The sequence below is a fragment of the Perognathus longimembris genome, chromosome 2 (genome assembly GCF_023159225.1).
Source record: "Perognathus longimembris pacificus isolate PPM17 chromosome 2, ASM2315922v1, whole genome shotgun sequence".
Taxonomy (NCBI): domain Eukaryota; kingdom Metazoa; phylum Chordata; class Mammalia; order Rodentia; family Heteromyidae; genus Perognathus; species Perognathus longimembris.
Genome location: NC_063162.1, coordinates 85,685,173 through 85,700,946, shown reverse-complemented (window position 1 = coordinate 85,700,946; position 15,774 = coordinate 85,685,173). Strand labels below are relative to the sequence as shown.

The 15,774-nt window shown below is 36.0% G+C and overlaps 1 protein-coding gene across 1 annotated transcript in view; it reads right to left on the bottom strand.

Moving 5' to 3' along the window:
• Skap2 (src kinase associated phosphoprotein 2) overlaps positions 1 to 15,774 on the bottom strand; it is a 164,171-nt gene that overhangs the window by 61,346 nt on the left and 87,051 nt on the right. The window contains exons 7-9 of the mRNA XM_048339646.1: positions 3,653 to 3,777; positions 2,714 to 2,777; positions 2,225 to 2,365 (exon numbers count right to left, since the gene is read on the bottom strand). Coding sequence (XP_048195603.1) covers positions 2,225 to 2,365; positions 2,714 to 2,777; positions 3,653 to 3,777 — 330 coding nt within the window. The remainder of the gene's footprint in view (positions 1 to 2,224; positions 2,366 to 2,713; positions 2,778 to 3,652; positions 3,778 to 15,774) is intronic.

The following is a 15,774-nucleotide window of genomic DNA, read 5'->3' as shown; positions in this document are numbered from 1 at the left end:
CTCTAAGTCTGAGATAACTTTAGGACCTTCCCCAAGAAAAATCCCCTCCATAGCTGCAGGCTCAAACTCAACACACTTGGTGAACTGCACAGATGTTGAAGCAGCTCTGTGTTACACTGGGGAAGAGGGCGGCAGCAGACATTCCACAGCTGCCTCCAACAGCTCCCTTCCCAGGGGCACAGTTGCAGGGTCTATCAAGCTCAATCACTTTGTAAAGCAACGGGGGATCTCAGAGAGGGGCAAAGAAAAATCCCAGGGCAGCTTAAGTTTCTCCCAACACCACAGCAAAAAGTAACAGTACTTAAAGAATAACCAGTTATTTCCAACAATTATGTGGCCTCAGGCCAAAAAAAAAAAAAAAAAGGATGAAGAAGAACATCTGTAGTAAGAAAAAATAAAAAATGTTTTATATTTTTTAAATTTTCAAGCTACTTACAAGAGATCTTCCTTAGGTCTCTGTTATGACTTTGTTATAACTGAATATTTGATCTTTGCTCTCAATCAACTTTCCTTTGGTTGGTGGTGAAAATAGTCAAGTTGAAGAAACCCAAAACTTAACAGCCAATTATACAACTGTAACATAATACTTTCAAAGTAGAGTCTTAAAGGGATGAAATGTGTATGACTGTAATATCAAGTTTAATATCATGTTTAATCTTCCATTTTATGTCAGTATTAGTTCTCACAAATACTGTCAGATATTTAAAAGAGTAAAACAACTGTGCTCATGATATGGTATGACTAAAACCAAGTGGTTAAAGAATAGTCTTCCCTAAAAATGTGAAGAAGCCATTGCCCTAGGACAAACCAGAAAGGTAAAGACTATAAACACATGGTCCACTAAAGAATAGAAACACACAGACACATAAAATAATATTTTAATACTAATCATCTTCCTTTAGGGTAGTAAAAGATAATTCGTAGATGCCCGTGTAGTTTCTATATCTTGAATTTATACCAGTTACAGATACTAATTATTACTTTGTCAGAAAACCATTATTGTACCATCAAATAAGCATGCAAAAATTTACCAGCTATGATATTAAAGCAATTGTAACAATGATATTACAATTTAACAGTATCAAATAACTTCATTTGCCCCTTCCAATGATCTCACCTCCATTTTAAAAATGACAAAAGTAACTCACAAAGTCATTGAACTAATAGATGGTACAGCCCAGAATTTAGATTTTTTACTCTGAATTCTATGCTGTAGTTATTATGTTTTACTGAGTTGAAAATGACATTTGTACATGAATTAAGAACATCTTCCATATTTTAAAATCAGTTTTAAAGGTTTATATTGTATCACTGAGTTATTCTAGTCAGAGGAAAACAGTCTCCACATGATATATTGGTATAATCTCACTTGTATTGCATATAATCCTTTTTTTCTTGTCTACTATTTGTTTTCTTATCCAGGAAGAGAGTCACTTCAACTTAGAATACTAGCAATACAATTTCCTGAATGTTGTTATATCCTAATAATCCTAAATTTCAGGTGTTTCAGGTTGATTCTCAAAACTACAAGTCAAGTAGCAAATGAGCAATTAATCTTATGTTGTATACCAGATGTTGAGGCAGGTAAATACTAAACAGGCCTGAAAATTTTCACCAAGAACACTTTCTGATTTTATGGTGATGTTAAAAATATCAATAAGAAAACTACAAGCTCAAAAGGCCTTTGTTCAACAACACTCAGCCACAACAATACAGTATCTTACAGCAAGCAAAAATGTGTGAGGCAGAAGTCGATGACATATGGGGTACGCCTGGAACTTCTGGTTAATGGAAGTTCCAAGATGTATAAACAAAAAATGATATGTGAGTTGGTGGAAAAAACTGTAAGGCAAGTCAATTTTTTAATTAAAAAATTATGTAGCATAAACAATGCTAATGAGCCAAAAGTCCCAAGAGATTAGGACTGTATCTGCTTCATTTTAATGTTCCATTCACTTTTCATAAGTGTACATCCACTCACTTGAAATACCTCAGGCAGAACCCTTTTGTTACAATAGAGTCCTGAAAATGTGCTTTGTCCTGTTCTTAATAGCTCACCATTTTCTACTCAAGTTGTCAATTTCATGACAAGTTATGCACGCATGCACATGTGTGCGCGCGCACACACACACACACACACACACACACACACACATAGATAGCAATATGCATTCCATGCCCCTCAAAGAGCCCTAAGCTCTTTAAATAGTCAGAAAAAAAATACCTGGAAGTTCCTCATAAATTTCATCATCTATTGGCTGACTACTTGTTGGTGGACTGCTAATGGGTAGAGGATGATCGACGTCATCATACAATTCTCCTCTTTCATCATCATCATCTTCAGGAATGATATCAGATCCCATATCTACAAAACATATTTCATGAGAAAAATTATAAAACAATGCAACACATACTTTTAAAATGGTATTTCCTAAATTAACATAGCCCTCAAGGCAAACAGCAATATTGTTATGTACTATGTCCTCAATATAAAACATTATTTAAATTGATTCTTTTACAAATGCATGGAATGTAAGTTGCCAAATGGTACATGAAAGATGCTTTTATAAATCTGAGGTAAGTGGTCTGTATTAATACCAGTCATATTGGTCATTCTCATGGAAGTCTGGGTGCCTTTATAGATGGAAACCTAAATCACTCAGATATTTAATATTTAAAGGCTGTGATAGCATGGCTCAATTGATGCTCTTACCTTGTAATACAAATTTCAGCTGCTGTACCCATTCCTCTGCATCTTTGGGAGAAGTTGCTGTAAACTAATAAATAAATTAAAGAAAAAAAAACAAGTAAGAACCAAAATTGCCATCAGTAGAAATGAAAAAGATATGTCTCATTCTTATCATTTCTTTAAGGCCATTAGTAATTCTTTTCATGTCTAGTGGTACTTTTCGTGCAAGGATGCTTCTTATAATGTACAGTTAATTTTGACAAATTTACGTAATTGAAGCCGAGGATGATGGATTTGAAACTCTGATCAGCAGCTGGCAGCTGTGCAGGAAAAAAAAGCTGCTTCTCTTCATCAATGTCAAAGACAGAACTGATGAACAAAATTTGCCCTTGACAATTAGAAGACACCCATGAATTTCTTTAGACTGCTGGGTACAGTTTTCGTAAAAATGTTCTTGTCAGATTCCAACACACTACCTGACAATTTAATTAACTGGCTTTCAACTGCAATCTCAGATATTTAAAACTTATTAAACATACATTCCATATTGATGCATAGCTGATAGCTCTTGAATTGCAGAGCTGATATGTGTCTTTATCTTCATTTTCTCTCACATCCCTAAGCAATACAATATGCATTAACATTCTAATATTTTTCCTTTGATAATTTTACTTTTTCTTCTATGCAATTCCTTTAGAAAAATCACACGGTTCTATTATAGTACATATAAAATGTTGCACTGAATTGATAAATTACATATTCACTTGCTCTTTTACAAGAACACATCACTTGAACTAATCTGAAAATTTTAAATTTATTTCCTCCTTCTATGAATGTTCAATGTTAGAAAACCCAGTACTTATTATTAACATGTCAGATGCTTTAACAAAAATGTTAATGTCTCTATAAATGAAATCAGAACATCATATCAACTTAATTTCAAGACAACATAAAAACTCCAACCTGATAGACACGTTTATCAGGAGCGCAGATTTCAAAACAGCAATCTTTCTTTGCATCCTTCCTAAGGGTGTTATTCATTCTGACATCATAGCCATCTATTGCAAATTCACCTTTCTGTTGTTTGTCTGTTAAAGATAAAATCACAGTTAGAATTTCATTTACCATAGTGAATATAAATGTGAAGTTAACTTTTACTTAGATTTTCTTTGTTAACCCTTAAAAGTATTTTTAGTCAGCTGGCTTCAGTAATGCATGCTTTAAATGTATTTTAATTTTATCTAAATTTCTAAACACTAAAATACTGAAGTACTTGGAAGAGATGGGTGTAGAAAAAGGATACCTAAAAACATCTTCCGGAGGCAGAGGAAGCTGTCTGTAGATGATAGTCTTGTTTAGAAGGAAGTATGGAAATAAGATTCTTGTATGTATGGGTGAAAAAAATCTAAGAACTAGCATTTAGAACTGCCTAAACAAACACACTACAAATATTTTCAGCTTTAGAAAGATGGCAAACTTCATATACTTGAAACTTGTTAAGCTTTCTCCACCACTATCTTCTTTGCCCATCCCCAATTCTCCTCCTCCAGCACAAAAATAAAAAAGAGAGAGGTTTTTTAACAGTCAGTTGAGGAGTGAAAACACACTTGAATCTTAAAGAGCCAAAGGATGTTTTGGTTTTTTTTTCCTAGACATTATTTTGAACACAAACTAGAAATAAAGCAAAGGGCTTAATCCTCTGAAGCAGAATAAAACTAGTCAGCTTTCCTATTTCACTCAGTTGTTCCATTTTGATTTTAAGAAAGCAATTGGATCCCATACTAAAAATGTTCAAGCCATGAGTGGGGACAAACTATCTTTTGTTGAACTTAAATACAGAAATGCTTCCATAGAGTGGAATGAAGTGATTTCTCAGTTCAGTGTATCAACATATCTCCTTTTTTAAAATATGCTATTTAGGGCTGGGAATATGGCCTAGTGGCAAGAGTGCTCGCCTCCCATACATGAAGCCCTGGGTTTGATTCCCCAGCACCACATACATAGAAAACGGCCAGAAGTGGCACTGTGGCTCAAGTGGCAGAGTGCTAGCCTTGAGCAAAAAGAAGCCAGGGACAGTGCTCAGGCCCTGAGTCCAAGCCCCAGGACTGGCAAAAAAAAAAAAAAAAAAAAAACCCAAAAAACGCTATTTAAAAGTTAAAATAACACACATTTTTTGAAAGTTTGTGGCGATCATATATTTTTCAAAATGTCAAACAAGAAAAATATGAGTTAGAAAATTTTTACACAAACCCAGACAAGAACCTAATTATATTTTGTCATAATTTATATAACAGATGGCTGAAAACAGCCTACTCAAAACTTTGAAGTTTATGTGATTTAAAAAATGCACAATAGTTGAGAGACACAGGGTAAAAAAAGAAAAACAACTACAAAAGCAATACTTGCAAAACTGTTTGGTGTAAGCGAACTGAACACTGCATGGGGGGAAAGTGAAAGGGGGAGGAGGGAGGGGGGGTATGAGGGATGAGGTAACAAACAGTACAAGTAATGTATCCAATGCCTAACGTATGAAACTGTAACCTCTCTGTACATCAGTTTGATAATAAAAATTTGGAAAAAAAATAAAAAATAAAAATGAAAAAAATGCACAATAGTCATGTGCTAATAATGGCTAGCTACTCAGGTGGCTAAAGTTCATGAGACTCTTACCTCCAATTAACCACCGAAAACTTGAAACTAGAGCTCTGGCACAAGTGGTAGAGTGCTAGCCATTAAGAGACTGGAGTATGTCTGTAACCCCAGAACTTAGGATATGGAGGCAGGATTGTGAGTACAATGAAGGCCTGAGTTACAAGATCCCTGTTTCTAAACACACACACACACACACACACACACACACACACACACAGTATATATATATATATACACACACACACATACATATATATGCATTAAATGCAAATAAAAATTGTGTCATATTTCAAAGTGTATTTTATTAAGTATTAATAGAGTTTCTGTGATCAAGTAAGTTTGGGCAACCATTCCACAGACATAAAGCAAAATCCATGTCATGTGTCTGAAGATGAAGCTCAGTAGTAAAGCACTTGTTTAAAATGCCCTGGCACTAGCTTCAATCCTCAGCACTGCAACAAAAATAAAAACCTAAACCATTTTATGTGTATAGATTATATAGATGTGCCCTTAGTGTATTTATATACATACTGAAATTCAAAGAAAAAGATCCAACATTCAACATTTCGAAACATTATTCATCATTTTTACCCAGGACAGATTTTGCAAAATGCCTAATTGGCATTGGGAAAAATTGGGAAAAATATTGAGAAAAAAGTATTAAAATGATTGCTAGCTAAGTATGGTTAGTTCTTCTAAAGTTCTCAAAGAAGACTAAACCACTCATTCACTCATTTAAACAAATCTATATTGAGGACTTAGAACAAACCAAGGGAATTATAGGTCTATTGAGAAAATAATTAGTAACACTTAGCAGTCCTCTCTCACGTTACCAGTACAATACACACATGCACACACATACACACACACACAACAAATTTAAATGCATTGCAAATATTAGTCAATGGTCTACTAGACTGCAAAAAGAATTTAATTTCCACTACAAAAAATGGAAGTATTTTGAGGCAAAGCAGTAAAGCTATCCAAGACAATTATGAAACCTTTCCTTAAACTCCTGAGACACAGGATTTCAAGGACTAGGTTTGGAGGAAAGCCATTGACCTGAACAGTGGGGCTTCAACTGATCTATTGAGCAAGTCTATCTGATTTAAAGCTGTGTTTTCTACCTCTCATTTGGATCTAAAATTCTTACCAGTAGAACATGAGCGGAGGTAGAAATACATAGGCATAGGAATTAATCAGGAGATGCAAACACTACAGACTAGGTTTGAGAGAGCTAGGGAGAGTAGGAGACCTTCCTACGCTGGAGTATTAGGGATGAAAAACAATCAAACAGCAAAAAGGTGGTCCTAAATTGGCCTAGATGATCTATTTTAAACCAAACCTCCAGAAATATTCTATGAGGCCATATAGTAGAGCTTCTGTTAGAGTTGAGGAAAATCATAGAAGCCACAAATCCAATTTATGGTAAGTATTCTAGATTATATAGATAGGTCACTGTTCAGGTAGAAATAAAAGAAAAACAAACAACCAAAAGATATCAGCTTCTCTTTTGGGCAAAGAAAACTTCATCTTTATTCATAATTCATTCAAAAGTGAGTGCCACAATGCCAAGATAATTTCAAGAACACCTGTTGACGTGTCACAGATTGTTAAAAAAAACACAAAACAGTAAAAAAGACAATGAAGGAAAGAAGATCATGCAAGTTTATTTATCTAGAACTGTGAAAGACTAATAAAATATTTTATCTATGTCAACTTCACCTAACAGAAGCTTACTCCCTTCAGTTACGTATCTGTTAAAGTTATTCCTTTAAGCTTATTCCCAAAACTTTAAAAAAAAAATACTAGCCATTGTGACGAAAATCTTTCTCAGATATTTACCTCCCTAACTTCACAATGTCTTTTAAACATAATATAACAAGTTCTAGACACTCTAGCAGTATCATTTTCAGTATGAGTCTTTGTATTATGTTACAGCACACAGATGCCCTCAGGATTTTTGAGGTGTTTGGTCTTCTATTAAATTTTTCTCAGCTTCTTATTTCACACCTTAACCTTGTCTCTATCCTGCTGCTCTAGTTTAATGTCTACAAAACTGAAGGATGCCAGGAGAAAACAGATAATGAAATCCATTTAGTCGGTAACCTAATTTTACACAATTCTAATTCAGTGCATTCAAGGTAAAAAGCAGTTGGCTCCGATACCCTACAAAACATGATACATGCGGCTAATGACAGCTAGCTCTTTCTTTCTCGCTGGCGTTTAGGTTTACTGTTATATTTCTACCTCTTTTTTTCAGCAAACAGAAAGGCATCTCACATTTAACTGAGCTCCTTCTGGATGCCAGGAACTTAATACTGAATATACTTTGCAATAATTCTAAGTGACAGTAGATTATATCACCAACATTGGCAGGAAAACAAACCTTTACATTAACCAATGTACTCACAGTCACACCACCAACAAAAGGTAAAAAGCTACCATCCTAGAGCAAGCCTGTTTGGAAAGCCTTGCTTTTCAACTATTTGTGTTGTTTTCTAGAAAGAATATTTCAAGAATCACTTGTTCTGGATGCCTGCTAGAAATGCAGAAAAGTGTATGCTTTGTATGTGCCATATAAGAATCTTCTGGGGGTGGGTTCAAGAAAAAACTATCAAACATTCCAATGATTTTGATCTACATTTATATTTTACAAACCACTGTTTCAGATGGAACACATAATTTATGAAGACAAGCAGGGAATAAACATCATAGTGCATTTCCTCCCACACATTAGGTCATACTTTCTAAGCTTCCTTTATGGACTCTCCTGCTGTTCTTAAACAGTTATAATGGGCTGTTCTAAATCCTGCTCTTTCTTCATTTCACAGAACTCCCTGGGCAATCACACTTAATTCTGGAGATTAACTTCCTATCACTATGGTTGTGTGTCATGATTCTCTATTTCAGTCAAGCTTCCAAACAGTATGTCTAAATTTTCACCTGCTCACCACACATTTCATCTCTGGAATGACTGTAAGCATAATGAATAAGAACATACAACACATTTCGTGCCTTCTTCCAAACAGTCATGATACCAGCACTGGTGATACTGTGTGTGTGTGTGTGTGTGTGTGTGTGTGTGTGTGTGTGTGTGAGAGAGAGAGAGAGAGAGAGAGAGAGACAGAGACAGACACAGAGACAGAGACAGAGAGACAGACAGACAGACAGACAGAGAGAACATGAGCTTCTGGTCCTACAGCTTGAACTCAGGGCGTAGTGCTGTTCCTTAGCTAGAGCTCTACCATTTGAGCCACAGCTACCCTTCTAGTTTTATTGGTTGTTAATTGAAGATAAGAAGCTGGCTTTGAGCTTCAATTCTCAGATCAGTCTCTTAAGTAGCTGGGATTATAGGGGTGGCCACCAGTGCCTGGCCAGTGATACTTCTTAATGTGGTTCCCATCTCAACAGGTAACATCTCCATTAATTCAAGCCATTAAACCAGAAAAGTGAGATCCAGTTGTGATTACTCCTTTTCTTCACCAAATCTCTCCAATGTCATTGCCACTTGCCAACAGCCAGTTAGTATTTCCTTTTATCTAACACTTAAGCATTTATTTTCAATTAAGTTAATTTAGTGTTCATGCAAGTACATTTGTTTTGTCTCTTTCATGAGCTTTCAGTGAATGTGCTTAAACCACCAACCACTCTCAAATTCTTTTAGTATAGCCAAACCATAGCAGGTAGCTGAGCACTGGTGGCTCATACTTGTAATCACAGCTACTCAGGAGGCTAAGATCTGAGAATACGGGTTCAAAACCAGCCTACGCAGAAAGTTTATAAGACTCTTGTTTCTAATTAACTACCAAAAAGTCCAAAGTAGAGCTGTGGCTCTAGTAATAGAGCAGCAGCCATGAGAAAAAAAAGCTAAGGAACAGTGCACAGGCCCTGAGTTCAAGCTCCAGTACTGGTAAAAATGGATGCACACACACACACCCCTCCACTAGATAATTCCAAATCTTTCAGCACCCTTGTAAGTTGTAAGTTGTGGGTATTTATCAATTGAGGATCTCCGGCACCTCTAGTATCTTATATGTTTTTGTCTTAAAAGTGTCAGGAATCAGGCCTCGCTTCCCACTACAGAAGCTGAAGAGAACCATAGTTTCCCCACTGTAGCTCAGGCAAGACGATGAGCCAACCTGGCATCTCCACTGAAGAAATTAGCCAAAAAATCAGGAGAGACTTCAGGATCCATCTTGGTAGCAACGGCATTCACCGACTGGTGACAGTGTACAATGGCAACATTGTTTGTCCTTGGCAAGGCCAAGACCAGCATTATGTCCCAATCAGACCCTTGTTGGATCAGGAGAAGTTCTAGTCATGCCATTTCCCTTAATTCTTATCTACTTTCTGGGCCTATTTGTTCAGTCTTTCTATTAGTTCTAAGCGTTAATATTCTCCCAACAACTTCTTCATCATAGTTACACAAAGCAGGTTTCTACTGATGGCAACAAGAATGCTAACTTGGTATAAAGTCGACAGAACTTTGAATTCATTGTGAAATGAATTCAATAATATTTGATGGTATGTGCTTACTTATACCTAAGAAAGCCTTTTCCTTAAGTGATCAACTCATGTTATTTATGTCAGTTCTAAGACTCAGTAGGTCAGAGGAAAACATGATTCTCAATATTAACTCTCTCACTAAACTATCAAAACTGACTAGCAAGTTCTAGGAGGTCAGTTCAAGAACCTCTGGATTTTCTTTTTGTTTCTTTAGCTAACAGAAATACAGGTACCACTCTTTGAAATATAATTCCAGGTGTATTGAGTTATACTAGAAGATATCAAATAGGGACCTCAAAAATAGCTACAAATAATTCAACATTTTTTGAGTCCAAACAGATGCATTATAGTTAAAATTGCAAGTTTGGCTGGTCTGCTGGCAGGAAATTTTAGATATGTCAAAATCCTTTCTCTTTCTTTTTCCAAAACCTTTCTTTTTCCCCTTGCTTTAGAATAACAATAGATTATAAGCATAACAATCAAGTGATTTTTTTTTTTTTTGTATACAGTCACTGTCATAGTCTGGACTTGCAGCTTTCTCCACAGGTCCATGTGTGAAGGTTTAGTCTCCAATTATTGGTACTACTAGAAAGTAGGAGACCTCTGGGAGAGGGGACATAGTGGAAGGAAGTCAGACCAGTGGGCGCATGTCCTTGAAGGGAGAACAGGACCCTAGCCAACTCCTTTCTATCTTGCCATCATGAGGTAAACAGCTTTCTCTGCCATACCCTCCTACCATGGGCCACCTTTCCACAGATCCCAAAACCTTGGGCCAACTGACCATGGATTGAAACCTCCAAAACGGAACAAAATAAACCTTCTATCTTTATGATTGCATCACCTGCATTGTTTTAGTAATGGAAAATCAGCACAGCTATGCATTTCTTTAACAAACATTTCTTTATTTTTATTAATAATGGATATAAAATTATTTATATACATATTATTATGTGATGCTTTGATAGAGCCACATTTTGTTTTGTTTTGTTAGTCCTGGGGCTTGAACTCAGAGCCTGAGCACTGTCCCTGGCTTCTTTTCATTCAATGCTAGCACTCTACCACTTGAGCCACAGCACCACTTCAGGATATTTCTATATATGTGGTGCTGAGGAATTGAACCCAGGGCTTCATGTATACGAGGTGGGCACTTTACCACTAGGCCATATTCCCAGCCCCAAGCCACATATTTTTGACTATAGGTAGCAACTTGATTTTAAAACAAAGTAGTAGGTAGTAGTTGTAAAGGAAGAATAAATAATATATTTTAAATTATTATTTACTTTATTGTTAGTATAAAGATTACAATTACATGAGATTACAATTACATGAGTCAGGTAATAAATACACTTCCTCTCTTATAGTGTCTTCCCTCATTTTCCCAATTCCTCCCTACCCTCTCTACTCACAAATTACATAGTTCATTTTCATCAGTGTCCAGTGAGCTCCACTGCTGCACTTTTTCACCCTTTTCCCCTCCAGTTCTGTGCCTCTCCCCTTAAAAATATACACGTGAGCATGCCTTACATAAAGAAGATGGACCTGGGTGCTGGTGGCTCACACCACCACCCTATTCAGGAGGCCGAGATTTGAGGATGGAGGTTCAAATCCAACCTGTGAGAGAAAGTCTGTGAGACTCTTATCTCTAATACATTACTCAGGAAAAGAAAAGTGGAAGTAGTGCTGTGGTTCAAGTGGTAGAGTGCAAGCCTTGGGCCAAAGACACTTGAGGAAAGAACCCAGGCCCTGAGTTCAAGCACCAGGACCGGCACCAAAAAAGAGAGGGGGGTGGAGGAAGAGAAAGAGAAGAAAGGGAGAAAGGAAAGAAAGAAAAGAAGGGAGAATCATCAAAAATAATTTTTAATAGAAAGAGATCCCTTGTTTGCATACCTTAGAGTTCATTTCTATATATATATATATATGACATTTTTGCAGAAGGAAATTATAGCTTTTCTTCAACTGTTTTGGCTATACCTGGTGTTTTCCTCTAAATTAAAACTCAGATAGTAATAATGTTTTAATAGACAATCACAACAAATACTTACTGTTAAGAAAATCATTACACAAAGAATATTTAAATATCAAATCCATATGTATGTATATAGCCTACAATATTTAGAATAAATGTATTATAGTCTACAATATTTAGAATAAAAATTGCTTCTACTACTTATGCAACATGTGAGTGGCTAAATAGGTGTCAGATAAGGCAGCAAATACATCTTTTGCTCATTCTCCATCACTCTCAACTTCATAATACAATCTGACTCCTCCAGTGTCTTCTCCAAACCTTCTCCTGTCAGTTAACAATGTGATCTTTCCAGTGTTTAATTAATCAGAGTCTGTCATGCTATCTGCTTACCTTCATTGCTTAGAAACATTAACTATCCCTTTGACAGAAAAATCCAAACTCCTGTGGTAAGAAAACCTTCATGATTTGGCCTCACCTCGCTGGCTTAGCAGCCCTTCCTTACCACTGCCTCAGTGAGCCAGTTGCATTCGTCAAAGTTTTATGGGCCCTCTGTGCCCATTGCTCTGATCCAATGTATTATAATGCTTTGCGATAATGGCACCTGACACATAGATGCCCAAAGAATATATGTAAAGATGCTACTATAGCTGTGTATCTATCTAAACACATATGTTTATCCCTATAAACCATGTAGCTATAACTACTCATATAGATAGAAATAGCAGTTCAATTTAAGTTAAAATATATCTACCTTTACACACTGTGTATATCCAATCTATATGGTTGTATTTTAACTCATGTGTGTCCTATTTTATTACACAACAACATTTGTAGTCATCAGACTACAAACTTCGATTGTACCACTTCTCTGTGTGGAAGAAATGCTCCTAACAAGTGTACATTTTAACTTCTCTGTACTATTCCAAGGTCTCTTAACTACAACAGAAGAGAATGAAGGATTTTTTTAATTTAAAGTTTATTGTCATAAACTTAAAGGTTAACATTTGTGTAACAAATATTCAAAAGTCTAAAAAATGATAATTTTTGATAAAAAGTCAAATTAATGATTCCTACTTCTTAGCCATTCTGTGCCAAATGAAAAAGAACTGTAATGTAAATATATAAAAATGAGAATTCACTTATACATTTTATGTCTGCATGATATAATTATAAAATACTAATGTCCTTACCTAGTAATAATTTTCAAACCAAACAAATTACTTTTTTCTATAAATGTGAAGTTATGGGGGGAGTGAAAGAGCAGGGAGGTCAAGTTCAATGAAAAAATTTATTTCCTTGCCAAGTCTTGAAAGTCTTGTTACATTACATTATCTATATTAAGCTCAATTTTCTACTGACCTTTATTATATATTAAAATTATATTATGATGAAAAAGTTACTACCACATGGTGTAATAAATAATATCAGATACACATTTAGGATGATTTGGTAAGCCCCAGGCTTATTGTATCTGCTACTTACAAGTTGGTGCTGGGCTAGTGTTTAAGTGGGTAAAGGGACAAGGAGAGAAGCTCTTTCATCACCGTCATTGTCATCATTATGTGGTAGTGCAAAGAGGCTACAATCCCACATATTATATTATACAGTGCATCTTCATCAATGCCACCCCTTCCATCATTCTTCCCCATTTTTCCCCTCTCTAATCCCTACTCTCAAATTATACAATTCTATTTTTACATTATGTACAATGAATATAATGACTGCATTTGCTCACCCTTCTCCCTTCCTTTCATGTCTCCTCCATTGAGCTTTCCCCCAAAACATGTTGCTGCTTCCTGATATTCATTTTGATTTTTATTTATTTATTTATTTATTTATTGGCCAGTCCTGGGGCTTGGACTCAGGGCCTGAGCACTGTCCCTGGCTTCTTTTTGCTCAAGGCTAGCACTCTTCCACTTGAGCCACAGCGCCACTTCTGGCCGTTTTCTATATATATGGTGCTAGGGACTCGAACCCAGGGCATCATGTATACGAGGCAAGCACTCTTGCCACTAGGCCATATTCCCAGCTCCTGATATTCATTTTGATAAACAGTAAATTAGTTGTTCAGAGGAGTTACATCTTGGGCTAGTTTGAGTTACATCTTTGGATTCCTCCCCTAAGTATACCATCCTTTAGCCAATTTGTGCTTATATGCATGAAGCCCTGTATATGCTCTTGTGTATGTTTGTATTTTAGACTTAGGCTTCCACATATGACAGAAATATGTACCGGTTGCCTCTCTGAGCTTGCTTATTTCACTTGACATAATTTTTTTCCAAGGAGAAGGAAGCTCTTTAAGCCCTGAAAATGTAGGGTATATCTCATCAAGATAGTGAGAAATAGGTTCTATCATAAAGATAACTGAAGATCATGCAAAATGTAGAAAAAGGCAGAAGAAATCAAAACAAAACCCATCATTCCTAGGCACCCTGGGGTGGTTGATAACAATCATATTGTTGTAGGAAAGACTTTGGAGCCAATGACTGCATTAAATTCTCTGCTTTTCAACAGCAATACATTAACCTTTCTTGCATAGACTAGTTCAATCTTCTTAAGTGATCCTTTTGACCCAGACTATATCCATCCCAATCCATCCTCCACAATACTACCACAATTACTTTCTAAAAACTAACACTGATCATATAGCCATTTTGGCCTCTGCTAAAATGTTGTACTCAGCCATAATCCTTAATGAGGCCCTGAGTCTCCCTTAATTCTTAGCAAGGACTTATTTTCACCAAAATTCTCCCCACTTATATCATTCATGATAGCCAAGTCCTCCTAAAATGACCCAATCTCCTCCTAAAAGCTCCCACTCCTTAAAAAACACTATTTCCTTGGAAGTTAATATTCTAAACATAGAAATTTTGAAGGGACATAAGATACTCAAACTGTAACATTTACCCAGCAAACTCCCACTCATTCTTCAAGGCCAGATAAAGTGCCCTCTTCCCCAGGAAGTCTTCCCTAACTCCCCTAGGCTCTCACCTCCTTTGTAATCCACATGTATTTTATTTCATTTACTTTCTGCACTGAATTGAAATTATTTGTGCCTGCTTACCTTACTGCGCTTTCTCTCTTCCTCTCTCTGACACCTATACAATTCAAACTGCAAGCACTTCTAAGGAACCTTTGGCTCACAGTGTTTATTGTCTACCAGTACCAACCAATGTAAAAATATAAATAAATGAGCAAGTGAATGAATGAATGCCTTGATGGAAATCTAAACATTTAAGACCTAGGAAGTCTGATGAATGAGATGCATGATAATCACAGGAAAAGGGAGGAGATGAGAGGATGGATATGATTTCGTAAAGTGATAAAACATGAACTATATATTTGTTACTTAAGGGCCCCAAATGGCTATGAATAATAAATACAGACAATATTTATAGGTACAGAGGTAAAGTGCATTACATACCCAAGAGAATAGACCTACTCTTTCTAGGCCATTACTATCTTGATAGTCCAATATGTTTTTCGGCACACATACTAAGTTAGAAAATGTGAGCTATGTATCTGTCAAATAGTAACAAAGTACAGTTTAATCCATTAAGTGGTATCAACTCCTTCTGTACCTCTATAATCCATTTATCTAAATTCTATTTCATTAGAGGATTATAGTTCTCATCTATCCATACAGCTCTTTCCAAGTTTAGGTAAATGGTTCACATATACAATAAAAAAAAAGAGCTGTACAACTTGGTTACCTGATTTCACAAAAGAAAATAAAAAATGTTGTTGGACACATTTTTCTGCAAAGAAAAAGAGGCAGAGAAAGGAAATCAGGAACTTGCCAAAGAAGCAATTTAAAAGCAGTCTAAGGGCAGAATTTTTCAGAGTCCCTAAAAGGAGATGAACTAACAGAATTCCAAAGGAAGAAGTCCAAGGAGAAACAAAATCCTAGACAGACCTGAGACCACACTAAAAACAGAGGATTCATAGTAATAAA